Here is a 17133-nt window from a genome sequence, read left to right on the forward strand (position 1 = left end):
CAATATAGGATTATACATTGGACAAGCTATTATAACCCATAAATCCATAAGTCTCATTGAATTCAACAGGTTGAAGATATTCATCCAACCATTCAGTGTCAATTTGAGATCCTCCATCTGATGGCAAAATCATTGGTGTAGAACTCCCACCAGCAACATCATCAACAAGAGTGGATATCGGGTTTGGCTGATTAGCCACTAGAGCTTGTGGTGTCCTCATATTAGATGGACCAACTTCAACAGAACCTACTTTCACTCCTGTCATTAGATACCTCTGATGAGATGACACTAAACTATTTACAGAGTGTATGGCAACATCACATTTTCGACAGAAGAGTGCTCGATCCTCCATACAAAAGAAATGGCCAACAGTTTCCTGTAAGTGACAAAGGAATTGACACCGTTGTTCTAAATTTAAGAATTGAACATAAACCTTAACAAATGAATAGATAATTGTACTCAAAATTATATGAAGTACCTGACATATATCGCAATTGGGCATCACAGATGATGAATCGGTGAGAGGCACTCTGTGATGGTTACTTGCGAGATTATTGAGGGAGTGAACATTATTGTCACAAGACCAACACAAGGCAGCATTGTCGGCACAACAAAGTACGTTTGCCTCAGCAAACTCGCATATATTGCACTGAATCTTCATAATCCTCTGATTTTGCATCATCGATTGCTTTCTCCTTTTACTTAAATTCACTGTAATTCTTGTTGTAAATGATAGAAGCTTTTGAGTTTTGATGAAAAATAAGGCGGTGAGGCGGTGATATGATATGTTCTAAAGAAAGACCGATTGAATAAAAATTTATTTCTTATTATGAAGGAAATTACACGTGGAGAATTCAACTTTGACTCACGGTCAATCCTCAATATGCTTTATTTGTACCACAATTTCTTATATATAAATAACTTATTGTCTAATTATTTTGGTTTATTTAATAAGATACAGAGATAATTCAAATTATTTGTTGTTAAGGAAATTTCAGACATTTTCTTTTAAATACCTATCTTCTAGGATTTTTTATTATTAAAATTATACAAAATAAAATTTTAATTAAAATAAATTAATGATAATGTCAATTACAAACACGGCTAATTTATTATTTACGTGACATTTATAAATTAATGATAATGTCATCCATCTAATTATAGAATTTTAGCGAATCGATAATTTTGCTACCGATTTTCTTAATTTCGATAGTTAAAATTCTCGGTTCGATAGTTAAATTAGTGAAATTAATATTTTATTTATTTATAAATGATACATAAATAATAAGTTAACGACTTTTAATACTGTTAGGATAAAAATTCGTTTGGTAAAATTTTAACAATAAATATCCAAAATTTTGAATTTTAAAATAAAATGTCTGAAATTCTCATTTACACAGATAAATTCAACACTTATTTATAGTTAAAGTTTAGACAACTTATGCAAAGTTACATTGTTTATGTCATGAAACAAACACATAAAATAAAATGTAAAATATACAAGTTTATTTGTTTTTATTATATAAGATTATAGTTTAGAAAATAATTCTTAGGAAGTGCAAACATTATTTTTTGTGTACTTAGATCTAATATTTATTTTCACTCTTTATTGTTTTTAATAAATTTTAACTTGGTTGTTCGTTTTGTTTAAACAACTCTCATTTTTTTTAAATATTTTTGAGTATTCTCAGAAACAAAAATTAAGAAAAATTAAAATATTGATAAAAAGAATAATCTTTATAATAAATAATGTCAAATATACAATTTTCTTGATGTAATCTAAATTAAGAAAAAAATATCAAGAATTAAATAATTATTTAGAAAATAGTAATACACCAAACAAATTAATATATCATTTTCAATTCTAACATTTGATCAGTTTTGATCGTGATTATTTGAAAGATTATGACAATGTTATATAATTATTTCCAAATATATATTATAATATTCAAATGATAAATAAATAATAGGTCTAACCGACTACAAATTCTTACTTATTTTGTTGTAGAGTGGGTCATGCTTAACTCATGCCGACCTCAACATTTATCATAAATAATCTGAAATTCAAATGTAATCTTATGCGAATTAATAATTTGGATGTTATTTCAGTTGGGTTGAAATTGAGTGGAAATAGGATTATTTAAATTAACTAAATAATATATAACCCAAATAATAATATATTTTAGCTTTATATGAGACAATCATTAATAATTTAATTTTTTAATTTTAAATATAAAACAACAATAAGTTTTTATTGTTAGATTATTATAGATATATTTAGCTTGTTTTAATTGTTGTTTAGTAAATGATTAATTAGTTGTGAGTTGAGTATGTTTAGTGTTATTTTGAACCTCGTGTTTTTTTAATTATTTTTGTTAGCAGACTTAAGCTAGTTTCATGTATATCATATTATATTGACTATTTAAAAATAAATAAATAATGATTAAAAAAAATTATAATAAAATGTCACTCCTACTATTTTGTTATCTTGATGAGTTAAAAAAAAGTGTGATTACTAATTAACTTATAAAAAAAATATAATAAAAGTTTAGCAGCCTAAAAAATTGACTAATATATGCATTTATTTATATAGTATAACTGAGATTCACTAGGTGAATACTTAAATTTGTTGTACCATAAATAATTATATCATAATAATATATTAATTTTATATTATCATAATTTTTTTTTAACTATCTAGATTAAGAGAAATCATTAACTTTCAGTTATTGTAATTGTTCAATGCGTATTATTCATAAAACTATTATTATGACGTTTTCTATTATTTGTTCTAAAAAATCAATGAAATTATTCGTTTTTTCTTTGAAAATCTATGAGTTCGATAACCTTTTGACTAACATGTTTTTTTTAATGTTTTGTGATTTTTTTAATGTCATGCTTTTGTTGATAAAAAGAACCTCAGAATTAGTAATGAGGAAAATATTAATTTTATTTTAGTGCTCCGTTTATAACCTATCAATCTTCAATCAACCAAACAGAATATAAAAGAGACGCGAGCTTTAACGTGTAAAAATTCTTCAACAAAAGTAAAAATCACAGTACCTTTAGGCCGGTTAAACCATCCATTATAATATCGCTTATAATGAGTTACACAATATTCTTACAAAATAAGGTGTTTATAATCTAAGAGATTACATAAATCTTCAAGAATAATATCATCATTAAAGATGACCGACACATATAAAATGAATCAATGTTAGTTTAATCTCCTAATTTAATTAGATAACGTTTAAAATAATTAATAAAGTGGTCCACATGTCATATCATATTTTAGTAGTAGGATCAAACATATCCCTACTTAGCCAAATGTCCACTTGTCCAAACGTGGAAATAACACATTGCAATAACTTTTTTTTGATGAAAAATTTCTAGATTACTTCCACCGTTTGGATATAAAAGGTTCATAGAATCATTTTTCAGTAAGGCTCATACACCATTTAAGAGCTAAAAACAAGAGCATAGAAGTATCAAAGATAAATTATATAAGAAGGTTTACAGGGATTAAGCAATGACTAGAGGTATGTAACTTAATCCGTTTTTTGTTTCCGCATTAATTGTATGATCTCCAAACTGTTACTCACATTTGGTATGAAAGTCTGATTTGCACTTCTCCAAGATATAGCTCCATTGCTAAGCATGAAAACATAACCAGATGTTGATTTTCTAGAATCAATACAACCAGCAAAGTCTAAATCGGAGGAGTCAATCACCTCCAAATTATCAGTTTGTCTGTATATGAGCATGTAGTTTTTTGTCCCTTGAAGGTATCTCAATACCTCTTTGCAACTCTCCTGTGGTCAAGACCTGAATTACTCTGATATCTTCCTAACATTCCAACAACAAATGCAATTTCTGGTCTAGTGCAGACCTAGCATACATAAGGCTTCCAACAACTGAAGCATATGTAATGTTTTTATTTGTTCCCGTTCAAGCTCATTTTTTGGACATTGGTTTAAATTCAACTTGTCACCCTTCACTATCGGTGCTATACTTAGTGAAGAATCCTTCATACATAATCTCTCAAGAAATTTATTTATGTAGGTCTCCTAAGACAAACCTAAAATGCCTCGAGATCTATCCCTATGAATTTTAATCCCGATAACATAAGATGCCTCACCCATTTTATTCATATCAAAGTTTTTGAGAGAAATTGTTCCACCTAATATAACAAATATTTATCATCAGTAGTAAATAATATGTCATCCACATATAGCACTAGAAAACAAATATGACTCCCTGAAATGATAACTTCATGGAAATTGAAAAACCACTTACGAGAAGCCTGTTTTAGTCCATATATGGATTTATCAAGATTGCAAACCAAAGAAGTTTAAGGATCATGTAGTGAGAATGGGACTTGGTCCCGTATTGTAATTTTCAAGTGTACGTACGTTTATTGTTTTTGTTAAAACTCTTATCCAATTGATATTTTCTTATTTGGTTTTGTATATAAATTTTTGTCCTGAAAAATATCATTAAAGTTTGGACCTATAATAAACATGGAGTTTATTCATTAAGTAATAAAGTGGTAATTAAGAATTAAAGTATATTGTAATACATGGAAGATAATACTCGTTCTAGAGGACCTATCGCCATGATTCATTTGCTATGTTTCTTGCGGTAATTATTTTGATGACATATGGACCAAGAAGGACAATGTTAATTTTATCTCTTAATTTAATTAGATAAGGTTTAAATTAATTAATAAAGTGGTCCATATGTCATATTTGAGTAGTAGGATCAAGCATATCCCTACTTAGCCAAATATCCATTTGCTAAATGTCCACTTGTCCAAAAGTGGAAATAACACATTGCAATAATTTCTTTTATGGAGTGAAGTTTCTAGATTCCTTCCACCGTTTGGATATAAAAGATCCTTATGCTTATATTTCAGTAAGGTGCATATACCATCTTATATTTCAGTAAGGTGCATAAAAGAATTTGTTAGATAAATTAGATAGTTAATTAATAAGTAATTAACTATCTAAAGAATTTAATTAAATTCAACCTTTGGTGCATGAAAAAGCTTGGAGCGGTCACATCTTTAAGATTGGTCGGTCGAACCGATATCATAGAAGCGGCACAAACCAGAACTCCCAAAATTAATCCATCCTATAAGTTTAATTAGAAGACTGGTTCGGCTCAAATTCGGGATCGGAGAACTTTCTCTTGAAGATCGGTTTCCCTTCCTCGGCGGTAGAATCAGTCAACCGGTCAAAGCAGCAAACCGATATGTTGTCCGATCGACTCAAAACATTCGCTCAATCTTAAATGACCGTACAATCCTAACGGGAAGATTAATCAAGATCAAATCAAAGATATGGAACTGCTCAAAGTTTCTATTTTGATGCAACAAGTTTTCTTTGAGAATAGGAAGAAAGAGATTTTCAAATATGCAGATTGTGCTATTTCCTATTTGATACAAGTCTGTTGATAGATTGTAAACTGCAGAAAACTGTCAAAGGATCAAATATACCTATTTTGGTATAAGTCCAAAAGCAGCCTCCAAGGAGCAGAGATCTGTCCAACCGACCAGTAGTTAAAGTCAAGTGAAGACAAAACTAGTCGGATGCATTGTTTCTTGGGAAGCATCAACCGCATTTAATGCATTGCAGATTCTTTTGACCAACCAATCAGATTCAAGGATTACCTTGCAGGTATTCGTTGAAAGAGAAATATGGTCGTTGTCATATTTCCATTATAAAAGGAGAAGCTGAAGAATAGAAGCAGAGGCTGAACAGTTACGAGAGTTGAAGTTACATACATACGCATACAACTACACAAGCTAAGAGAGTTAAAGTTACAATACAAACTTATTGTTATTACAATCTGTGTATAACAATCTCAGTGATTCTGTGTGAGTAGTGAAATTTTGTAAGTTGACAGAAGTTTTTTGTTCAACAGAGTGCTATTGTTGAGAGGTCAAGAACGAGCAGTAAATCAGTCTCGGGTCTTAGACGTAAGCATTGTAAAGTGTGATTGAATATTCTTAGTGAATATCCTTCTCAAGGTTTGAGAAGAAGGGGTGACGTAGGAGTCTTTATCTCCGAACATCCATAAAATCCTTGTGTCTTGTGTTCTTTCTCCATTCCGGTTATTCCTATCATCCGAACGATTACTCTCTATTCCAACCGATTCTTTCTTTATTTCATTCATTCTTATTGCTGACCGAGTTGTGTGTGTTGCTTTAAGCTGAAACAAACATTTCCACACTTGAACTCGGTTCAAGAGTTTGTGACGGTTTGTGTAGTGTTGAGACCGGTATTAATTTCTAACCGGATTAGTACCAACCGTTGTGAGTGTGTAAGCGTTCTCCTTTAGCTGGACCCTGGTCCCCTATCGGCGATCCCGACCCCCTATCGGCGATCCCGATCCTATCAAAGTATGATACTTACATTTGGTATCATGGTGAAAATACTTAAACCTATAGATCTAGAAAGTGAAGTAAAAAGTAGTTTTTCTTTGTTACCCTTCCTTTGTCTTCCCCTCTATGTCTAGTTTTTTTTTTCTGACTTCTTAATTAATTAAAAACTCATGCTTTAATGTCTATTATATAATATATAATAACAACTTTGTGAATAATCAATTCTTATTATTTTTAAATTAATCATTTTTAAAATAAAATAATTTATATAATAAATTGGATAAATTTAATACAAACTAAATTAAATGATATTTTTCAACACTAAGAAGGAGAATGGATCGATATCTAGGAAGCACGGATACGGGTGCGTGAGTGCGGGTGCACAGTGCGGGAATACGCCGATTCGGCAAAATTTAAAAAACAAGGATTTGAGTGCGGGGATACGTCATATAAAATATAATTATATAATTATATAAATTATAAGTACACAAAGTTACAATCTGACTTCCATATTGCCAACAGTCTTAATCATCTTGTAAAAACATTACTTCAAACTCCAGCTCATCTAGTACTTGAAGATGAGTTAGAGGAAGCCATTGATTCCATCTGCTATAATCTCTCTCTCTCTCACAGAAGAAGAAGAAGAACTAACCTGATAGTGGAAAAATGGTAGTGAAAGACAGACAGTCGAGAGAGAAGCATCGTAGAGATTAAGATTTTTAATTTGGGGGCTAGGGGCTCATAGTTATATTTAATATTTGGGGGGTTTTTTAATTTGGGTTTTTTTTAATATTTTGGAACTCATATTTACTGAATATGCCATTCCCGCACCCCTCACCTTCGATTCTGGGATACGCCACGTGGAGCACCCCGTACGCACTCCCAGCCGCACTCCCACACCTCCGAAGCACCCAGTGCGCTACAGAAACGAAGCACCCATGCTTCCTAGATCGATATACATGGTTTTCACCTTTTATGCACGAGTTACCCAACCCTTACAGTTGGTTTCTAAATAATAAATTTTTTATTTTAATATACTTTTGTGTTTTTTTAAGAAAATATTGAGATATATAATCTTAATTTTAGTCGAGTTCAAGCCGGATCATTTAAGCCGAATTCGAGCTCATATAATTTGTTCAAACTTTTTCAAACCAAACAATATATAATGCCCCGACATCATAACGCTTATTTGGTTTTATCGTCAAAACTAATTCCAAGACCCTAATTCTCTTTGCAGTCATCTTTGTCTATAACATTCTTTTAAATCATACTATATCAATCCATCTCTTTTTATTGTCACATTTACATGCTCTCATATTTACCAAATTAATTAAAAAAGATAATTTATTTAAAAAAATGTAAATTCACTTTTATGTAAGTTATATAAAAAAAAATAAAATAAAAAAAATTTAAATTTTTATACAGATTTAACTTAGTTTATCTAAATCAAATTCATTACATTCTTCATATAGTATTGTAATTTTCTAGAATAAAAAATTATTTCAGGAATTCTTTAATATATACAAAAATAATTCATTTTCATACTAATTCTCTTTAATTTAAAAATAAAATTAATTTTGTGCAGATGTTGCTCTCTAGTCTAGGGATATAAATGAGTCGAGTCGCTCGGTCAAAGTTCGATTCGAGCTCGGTCGAAATCGAATTCAATCCGAGCTCGAGCTGGTTCGTTTAAGATTCGAGCCGAATTCAAGTTTAAGTAAGACTCGTTTGATAGCTCGTCGAGCTTTTTAGAGCCTAATCATATAATTTATTTTTATTATATTTTACTTTTTAATCAAAATTTAACACATATCCATAAGACTATCTATGGGCTTATTGTTTATGGATCTCCCAAAATTCAGTTATTCACATGACTCTATTTTCTATCTTATTTTTCAAATTCCAAATTTCTAATACAACACATCATCAGCAAACAGTGTCCATAGTTCATTATAAGCAAGAAAGTTGCAATGCCCACGGTAAGCAAGAAGGGTTTATCGGAGTAAGATTTAGGGCTTCAAAACGATATCTAAGTTTATTGAAGAAGTATCAATGAACAGTCTCTGGAGTCTTCTTGCAAAATGGTTGTAAAAGTTAGGAGTCAAAGATTGTTGTGTGGACTGTAGAGTGAAATACAAATGAAAGTCGAGAGTCTTCTCAAGAAAGAAAATTAGAATGAGCTATAGACACTATTTGCTGATGATGTGTTGTATTAGAAATTTGGAATTTGAAAATCAAGATAGAAAATAGAGTTACGTGGATAATTGGATTTTGGGGAGGCCTAATAAACTCGTAATAGTCTTATGGAATGCTTTAAATTTTGATTAAAAAATAAAATATAATAAAAAAAAAAAATATATATATATATATATATATATATATATATATATATAATATAGACTCGAAAAACCTCGACGAGTCATCAAACGAGTTTTATTTAATCTCAAATGTTAAACAAATTGGCTAAATCTCGACTTGAATTCGATATTGACCGAGCAACTCGGCTCATTTACACACTTAGATTACCCTCAAACCGGCCCTTTGATATAAAAAAAAAAAGCCTCCCTTCTATCAACTGGAAAAAAGCTCGACGCCCAGGGATATATATAGAGAATATTAATATGTTTATATTTTTTTTTATTAATATGCATTGAATAGTGATGTGATATTTTCATTTTGAAATTTGATATTTTTTTTTAGTTTAGTTAAATTAATTCAAGTTTTTCGAGCAGGAAATTGTCAAATCAAGTTTGAGCTGAGCCAATAGAAAGTGAATCAAAGAGGCTGTCGTCGCTCATCTGGACTCATTTGCCAACCTAGTTTAATACAATCAATTTTTGTCTAACCCTATGTTATCATACACTTTTGGCAATCGTCCTGTTATTTGTGAACCTATTATTTACAATTACAAACAAACAAATATCTGCAGAAAAAGAGGAATCTATTGTTTGTAAGATAGATAAGTGTCTCAAACTTTAACTTTTAGAGTTCATCTACCTCTGCTAAAAAAAATTACAAAATTCCTACATGTTCTTTTACAGTAACCGTTGAGGCAAGAAAATTTTCAGAACAGGTGCATTCGAAGATAGTTCGATAATATCTCCATGTCTAACATTAAAGAAATTATTCGAACCATCTATGTATATTTTCCCCTCCTTACAGAACCATGAAACCTCCATAGATTCGTCAGGTTTTACAAAACCATGCATAGGTTTATCTTTTTTTCCTATACCATGCTTCAGTTTAGATCTACAGGTACTAGACAAAATGGGCTCTCTTACCATAAACTGAAGATCTTTTGAAAATATCGGCATCACAAATCCACCTGCTGAAAGCATCGCAGCCGTTGATCCTGCAGCTGTCGAGACTCTGAGACCGCTTGAACGACAATGCACCAGAGGAGAATGCTGTTTCCCATCTCTTTGTATAATTCTGCCACAAAGATGACAAGACTCAGCTATTTCATTTAACCCGCTATCTTTTTAAATAAATAACCAGATTTTGTGTAATCTACTTCGAACAATATTATTTGAAAATAATCATCAAGATGAAACAAGGTCTTAATTTCTATGATCTACAGCAAAGTGTCTATATACCTGAACGAGAATTGAGATACAGTAGCGGGACATGGATCAGCAATCAAAATATCGTTAAGTGCGTGTGTAGACAATAACTCTGAGTTAACAGAAATCAACATCCTTGATATAAGAGAAGGAACTCTCCTGTTTTCGAGAATGTCATCTAGTATCTGTAAGAACATTGCAACAATAATGAACCAAACATACTAAAGAACAATATTTAAATTTGCAACCATTGCTATTTAGATTATTAGTCAGACCCCATGCTTTGCAGGAGAAGAAGTGAAACTCCATGACGGGCATAACCTCATTTCAGAAAATGCAAACTAATCGTTTTTTGTATCTAGGTCTGGATAAGAAACATTCAATCAATTTAAGAATTTGTATCTAATTAAGTTTAGTTTGTAAATGTGATATCATATGGATCTAGATTCATATCAGGAAATGCAAATTAATATGAGGAACCACAATAAATGTGTTTGCTTTTGTAACTAGCTCAAGATGAGAAATCGTCAATAAGTTTGATTTTCAAATGTCATCTCACATAGATATGAATACACACGAGAAATATGACAGAAAAAGTATTTCCAAATAAATCTGCTACTATGACAGCATAGAGCTTTGCTGCCCTTATGAGTTTCCACCGGCTCACATTTAGATTATTGAGTTAGAACCCATAGTTCATAATAGGAAGAAGTGAAACTTCATGATGGGCACTCACTTAAGAAAATGAAATTAACCTTTTTCTCTGTATTCGGATCCTGAAAGAAACCGTCATTAACTTTTTCAACGATTCTTTCTTTAATTAAGTGAGTTGATGATTGAAAGAATATGTGATGTGATAAAGGCATTTCTAGAAAAATCTCAAATAACCCAAGATCAAGCAAGCTTCAGTGTCCAAATGTGATCACATACGCATTTGGATCCAGATGAGAATTTTGACCCAAAAAAATTGATTCCAAAAGAATCCCATATGAAAGCATTGAAACCCTAATAGCACCAAATGTATCTAAATCCATTACAAGGTAAAATTTCATTGAATACAGAGCTTAAGCATATTGTTTAGATAACGACAACTGCTATGATGGCTCATAGAAATATTGCTTATGCAAACATCTTTCCAAGTAAAAGAACTGGTTAATATGCTTTAAAATCGAGATGAAACCTAAATACTTAATGGAAAACTAGTTAAAGTCTTACATTTTCAAAGTTATTTACAGTTGCTGCACAAAGATGGCCAGTACTTCTTGAGGCATCAACCTCATCACTGAATTTTTCAACCTAAACAAAAGAAGATAACAACATAGACCAAATTCAGGTTCAACTAGGGTGAATTAAACAAGAAATTAGTGAAACTGACCTCTTGAGGTTGAGTGGGATCAGAATTGACTCCTAAAACTGGAATTGAATCATCCACAAAATGACTTGCATGAAGAAGAGTCCCATCACCTCCAATTGTAACAACAAGATCCACGTCTCTTATTGGCTTCAATAGATCTCCGCGCATAATAGCTGTCCAATCGACGAACTTCTTCCTTAAAACTTTCTGGCAGAAGTTCACCGAATCCTGTTGAACTTTTCGCCGACTTTCTAGATGTCTCAACACTTGCATTTCCTTCAAAAGAAACACCAGAATCAGGATACAGTTTCATATTAAGAAATAAATTGTATCGAAGGTGAGTGAATACTGTCAAGATATCAAATTTATTTTGGCATTTCATCAAACAGTTGTGTGCATGCAAATGAAATCAATTGGAATCGGAATAATCAATTGAAATACCTTAGGGTTGGAGACACGAGAGATTCCGCCATTAGAATGATGTTGGATCGGGTAGACATCCCAGGGTTTCAAGAGTAGCAGAAGTCGCCTCGTTGCCATTTCTCTCACAGCTTCGTTGCCATTTCTCTCGTACAAGGTTTTATTTTTGTCTGATATTTCTTTAGTTGAGAAGCACTTACAAAAACAAAATATATAATATAACTGAAATACATCTAGGGCTTATTTAATGTCGGGATATTTTTAAAAATTTTGAATAATTATGAAATTATAAATAAGCTAACTGATTTGAACGTATATATTAATAAAATATCATTTAGGAAAAAAAGCTCGTGTATATATTAATAAAATATCATTTAGGAAAAAAAAACTCAGCGTGTATATATTAATAAAATGTCGTGTATAATTAGTTCACTTAAAATATATATTAATAAAATATTTTAAATAAAAATTAATACATTTAACATTTTTTAATAAACCATAGTTAATTTTTATTTTTTAATTTATATATTTATTATTTAAATATTAATATATTTTTACTCTCCTTTTTTATTAACAAATGAATTCTTTGTTTTTATCTTTTTTATAAATTTATTATTATTTTTATATGAATATTTATTATTGATTATTTTAAATATATATATATATATATATATATAAACATTCATTATTAATTATTTTAATTTTATATTCTTTTATGTTTTTCTCTTATATTAACATTGATTATTAATTATTTTAAATTTATTTGGTCTAATATAACAATGACTTATCATTTCAACAATAAAAATCCTTCAACACAACACAAAAATAAATAAATTAAGAATTAAGAATTGGATAATAATAAAAAGTCATTCAACAAAAACCAAAAAAGTAATAATCAAATATTAGACAAAATAATATTTTACTATTATTATAAATCATGAATAAAAATTAAATAAAAATTATTAATTTTATTTTTGTTTATATTAAAATAATAAGAAATAAATCATTAAAAAAATATTAAGTAAAATATAAAATTCATAAATAAGTTACTAAGTTTAAAAAAAATGAGAATTTAAAATTATGAAAAATAAGAACCGGTAAAAAAAAAGGAGTATCAAATAAAAATGAAAAATTAATATAAAAATAATAAAAAAATTTAAAAATAAAATAAATTACTTAATTTAATTAATGAATAAATGGAGAGAAAATATATTAATATTTAATAAAAAAATATATAAATTTAAAAATAAAGATTAACTATAGTTACTAAGAGAGGTTAAATGAGTCAATTTTTTTTATAGTAAGTATGTTTAAATGCTCATTTAGTAAATACGTTTAAGTGAGTTAGTTGTACAAGTATATACGTTTAAGTAAGATTTTTTCCTATCATTTAAACATACTTACTATCAAAAGAGAAATGATAAATACAACGAATGGTCAGCAAAAGCAAGACCACGAATTCTACGTAGCCTTGCCAGCTAGGAGAGAGAAAAAATATATATAATTCACCAATAGGGCTTCATATTTTCCGGCTGGATTTATTTCTGCATTTCTTTCTCTCTCTGAAACGTCTTCGGCTTCATTTATTTATTTTCTCTAGTTGCATTTATTTCTCTTCTCTGGCTGCATTTATTTCTCTTCTCCGGCTTCATTTATTTCTCCCCCTGAAACTTCTCCATGGTATCGTTTTTAAGGATCTAGATTATTGTTTTTATAGATCTAGAGTTTAGATTTTACATATCTAAAGGTTTATAGATTTATTTCAATTCGTTTTTGTATGATTTATTTCAGAACTGTTTGAACTTTCAGGAAACTAGCACCGTCGAAGCATCGACCTTGAACAATACAGTAGATGAAGAGCTGAACCTGAACAAATTCACCCATGTTGAACCCGAAAGGTACCTAATTGCCCAATTGGTATAAAAAAATGTACATTTCAATGTGTCAAAATGTCCCGAAACCTACCATATCTGGACCTTAAATGATGATTTCGGGACCAAAGAGGGTCGTTTCAGGACCAGAAAGTTTGGTTTAAAGACCCTAAAGGGTCATTTCGAATCCCGAAAGGATGGTTTCTTGTCCCGAAAACATGGTTTAGGGACCCCATTGATTGTTTATGGTTAAAAATAGCTAGTATTGGAATCCATGATGGTTGTTTCGGGACCCAAAAGGGTGTTTTCGGGATACATTATGAATGTTTATTTTCCCGAAACCACTCTTTCTGGACCCATAGGGTACTTTCGAGTCCTGAAACTAATCTTTTAGGTCTCAAAATCACCTTTCTTGTCCTGAAACCACTCTGAAATGGTGCTTTCTTGTCTTGAAATGGTGGTTTCGAGACCTGAAAGATTGGTTTCGGGACCATAAAGAGTGGTTTAAGGACCCGAAAGAGTGGTTTCTTGTCCCGAAACTGTGTTTCTTATCTCGAAACCGTGTTTCTTGTCCCGAAACTATGGTTTCTTGTCTTGATACCGCTGTTTCTTGTCCCAAAAGGGTGGTTTCTTGTCCCGACAAGAAATGTTGGTTTCGAGACCCGAAACGGTGGTTTCGGGACCTAAAATGGTGATTTCGGGACACAAAAGGGTGGTTTGGGACCTGAAAGTGTATTTTCGGAACGTATTTCTTACGGTTACACTTAATTTTTGCAGTCACATTCCCAGTGTTGGAATGACATTTTCCTCCGAAGAACAACTTTTTTAATTCTACACATCATATGCCCACTTAACTAGATTCTGCATTACCAAGTTAGGGAGCAAAAATGTAGGTGGTAAGAGGAAATACTTCAGCATTGGTTGTGCCAAGAGTTTTATGAAAGAATCGAAAGCCAAAAATAAGTTTCATCAGCCTAAACCAATAACGAAGACAAATTGTAAAGCAAAGATTATTGTTGTTGTTCGAAATGAAGGGGAATATGTGATAACAAGTATTTCTCTTGAGTACAACCATACATTAATCCCTAAGAGGATACGTCATGTTAGATCCTACAAAGTAATAGATGGAAATGTAAAGAGAAGATTTAATACAAACGATGAAGCTGGAATAACTGTGGCCAAAACATTTCAATCACTTGTAGTGGAAACTAGAGGATATGAAAACATGTCTTTCGATGAGAGAACATGTAGAAATTACGTTACAGAATCACGAATGTTGAGGTTAAGGAGTGGGATGCTGAAGAACTCACTAATTATTTCTTAAGAATGCAAACCAGGAACTCAAACTTCTTCTACCTTATTGAGTTGGACAAGGAATCCCGAATTAAAAACGTGTTTTGGGCAGATGGTAGGTGCAGGGCTGCCTTTGAAGATTTTCACGATGTTATCTCTTTCGATACAACCTATTTGACAAGTCGCTATGACATGTCGTTCGCTCCGTTTGTTGGGGTTAATCATTATGGTCAATCCATTTTACTTGGATTTGGGTTATTGTCAAGTGAAGATTCAAATTCTTTCACTTGGTTGTTTAGAACTTGGTTGGAATGTATGGATGATAGACCTCCAAATGCCATAATCACAAACCAATGTTGATCCATGGCGTTTGCAATTGAGAAGGTATTTCCTAAAACTCATCATTGATTTTGTTTGTGGCATATAATGAAGAAACTTCCTATAAAACTTTGAAGTCATACTGAATACCATCTAATAAAGAAGAAGTTGAAAACATAGTATACAACTCCATAAATATTCAACAATGCGAAGAGGATTGGAATAGACTAATAGAAGATTATCAGCTGGAAGATAATGTTTGGTTGAAATCTTTGTATTTGGAAAGATCTAAATAGATACATGTTTATGTGAAAGGAAAATTTTGGGCCGGGATGTCAACATCTCAACAAAATGAAAGTATGAACGCCTTCTTTGATGACTACGTGCAGTCTAAAACATCCCTCAAACAATTCGCCGAGGAATATGATAGGGCTCTGTTGAGAAATATCGAGAGAGAAAAGAAATTGGATTTTCAATTGTTTAATTCTTTGATACCAACTGTCAGTCGATTTGCATTTGAAAGGCAATACCAAACCTTCTACACTCCAGATATATTTAGATTGGTTCGAGAAGAAGTTAGAGGTTTGATGTTGTGCGACATCTCAGTCATTGAAGAGGAAGGGTTAACTTGTATATTTAGGGTTGAGGAAATCATTTTGGGGTTAATGGAGAACATGTAAGATATGTTTCTTACAAAGTGCATTACACCGAAATGGATTGCAATGTGAAATGTCAATGTCGATTGTTTGAGTTTAAAGCTATTTTGTGTAGGCATATCATGGCTGTGTTGAAAAAAAATGAGGGTGAATGAGGTATCAATGTATTATATAATGGACCGATAGCGTAAAGATATAAGTGTGGGTATCAAAATTTCACCAACATTTATGATTCAGATATGTCTATGGAAGAAAAAAAACGTCACAATAGTCTAACTCGATTGATGCAAGAGGTTCAACAAGTTGGAGTAAAATCTGAAGTCAAATGTTCTTTTTGGATGAACGGAATAAAAGGCTTGATAGAATAGTTTATGTCACTTAATCATGGAAGCACTGAAGCATCTAAAGACAAAAGCACAGAAGTATCTCCATCTCCATCTCCATTTCAATCTCCCGCTACATCCATTTTGATACACTCTCCTAACAAAGTTAGAAGTCGAGGATGACCACCAACAAAGAGGAAACAATCTTTAATTGAAAAAATCCTCAAGACTTCGGGATCTAAAAAGAAGGGAAATACGGCCACAACATCTACAGTTTTAGATTCAACACAACAACAACAATGGAATGATCCACTTTCGACTCAATTATCCTTCACATAACTTTTGTCTTCTCAAATATATGTCGAAGATAATGCATGTGGGGATAACATTCAACGAAGATAGTAACTTATTTCATCATGTTGTTGTCACTTTGAATATTTTTACGTTTTTGTCATATTTTTAACGAAGATAGTAATTATTTGATCATCATGTTGTTATCACTTTGAATATTTTTACGTTTTTGTCATATTTATGTCCCGAAATCATGGTTTTGGGACAAGATGGTTTCGGATCAAGAAAAGTTGGTTTCGAGACCCAAAAGGGTGTTTCCAAGACCTGAAAGATTGGTTTCTTGTCCCGAAATCATGGTTTTGGGATAAGAAATGTTGGTTTCAGGACCTGAAAGGGTGGTTTCGGGACCTGAAAGAATGGTTTTTTGTCCCGAAATCATGGTTTCGGGACAAAAAATGTTGGTTTCAGGACACGAAAGAGTGTTTTCGGGACCTGAAATAGTGGTTTCTTGTTCCGAAATCATGGTTTTAGGACCTAAAAGAGTGGTTTCTTGTCCCGGAATCATGGTTACAAGACAAGAAATGTTGGTTTTAGGATCCGTAATGGTGTTTTAGGACCCGAAAGAGTGGTTTCTTGTCCCGAAATCATGATTTCGGGAC

General features: G+C 31.4%; 2 protein-coding genes across 2 annotated transcripts; both read right to left on the reverse strand.

Annotated features, from left to right (window-relative positions):
- Window positions 1-10: 10 nt before the first annotated feature.
- LOC124946304 (B-box zinc finger protein 22-like) lies at window positions 11-663 on the reverse strand. The gene is made up of 2 exons (XM_047486867.1): window positions 479-663; window positions 11-376 (listed from the first exon to the last, which is right to left on the reverse strand). Exons 1-2 carry the CDS (start codon window positions 659-661, stop codon window positions 11-13), a joined length of 549 nt encoding a protein of 182 aa, XP_047342823.1. The 5' UTR covers window positions 662-663.
- An 8646-nt stretch (window positions 664-9309) lies between these two features.
- LOC124945881 (NADH kinase) lies at window positions 9310-11910 on the reverse strand. The gene is made up of 5 exons (XM_047486401.1): window positions 11744-11910; window positions 11324-11578; window positions 11164-11244; window positions 9982-10133; window positions 9310-9817 (listed from the first exon to the last, which is right to left on the reverse strand). The coding sequence occupies exons 1-5, from the start codon at window positions 11840-11842 to the stop codon at window positions 9421-9423; spliced, it is 984 nt and encodes a 327-aa protein (XP_047342357.1). The 5' UTR covers window positions 11843-11910; the 3' UTR covers window positions 9310-9420.
- Window positions 11911-17133: the final 5223 nt, after the last annotated feature.

Source organism: Impatiens glandulifera, chromosome 7, assembly GCF_907164915.1.
Source record: "Impatiens glandulifera chromosome 7, dImpGla2.1, whole genome shotgun sequence".
NCBI lineage: Eukaryota > Viridiplantae > Streptophyta > Magnoliopsida > Ericales > Balsaminaceae > Impatiens > Impatiens glandulifera.

What these genes read in the sequence shown, in the direction of transcription:
- LOC124946304 (XM_047486867.1), bottom strand. Translation starts at nt 661, where the DNA reads ATGAAGATTCAGTGCAATATATGCGAGTTTGCTGAGGCAAACGTACTT. An exon ending in CCAATTGCGATATATGTCAG is followed by an intron (nt 377 to 478) that starts GTACTTCATATA and finishes TGTCACTTACAG; the next exon opens with GAAACTGTTGGCCATTTCTT.
- LOC124945881 (XM_047486401.1), bottom strand. Translation starts at nt 11,842, where the DNA reads ATGGCAACGAGGCGACTTCTGCTACTCTTGAAACCCTGGGATGTCTAC. An exon ending in CTCGTGTCTCCAACCCTAAG is followed by an intron (nt 11,579 to 11,743) that starts GTATTTCAATTG and finishes TTTCTTTTGAAG; the next exon opens with GAAATGCAAGTGTTGAGACA. An exon ending in CTGTAAATAACTTTGAAAAT is followed by an intron (nt 10,134 to 11,163) that starts GTAAGACTTTAA and finishes ATGTTCTTACAG; the next exon opens with ATACTAGATGACATTCTCGA.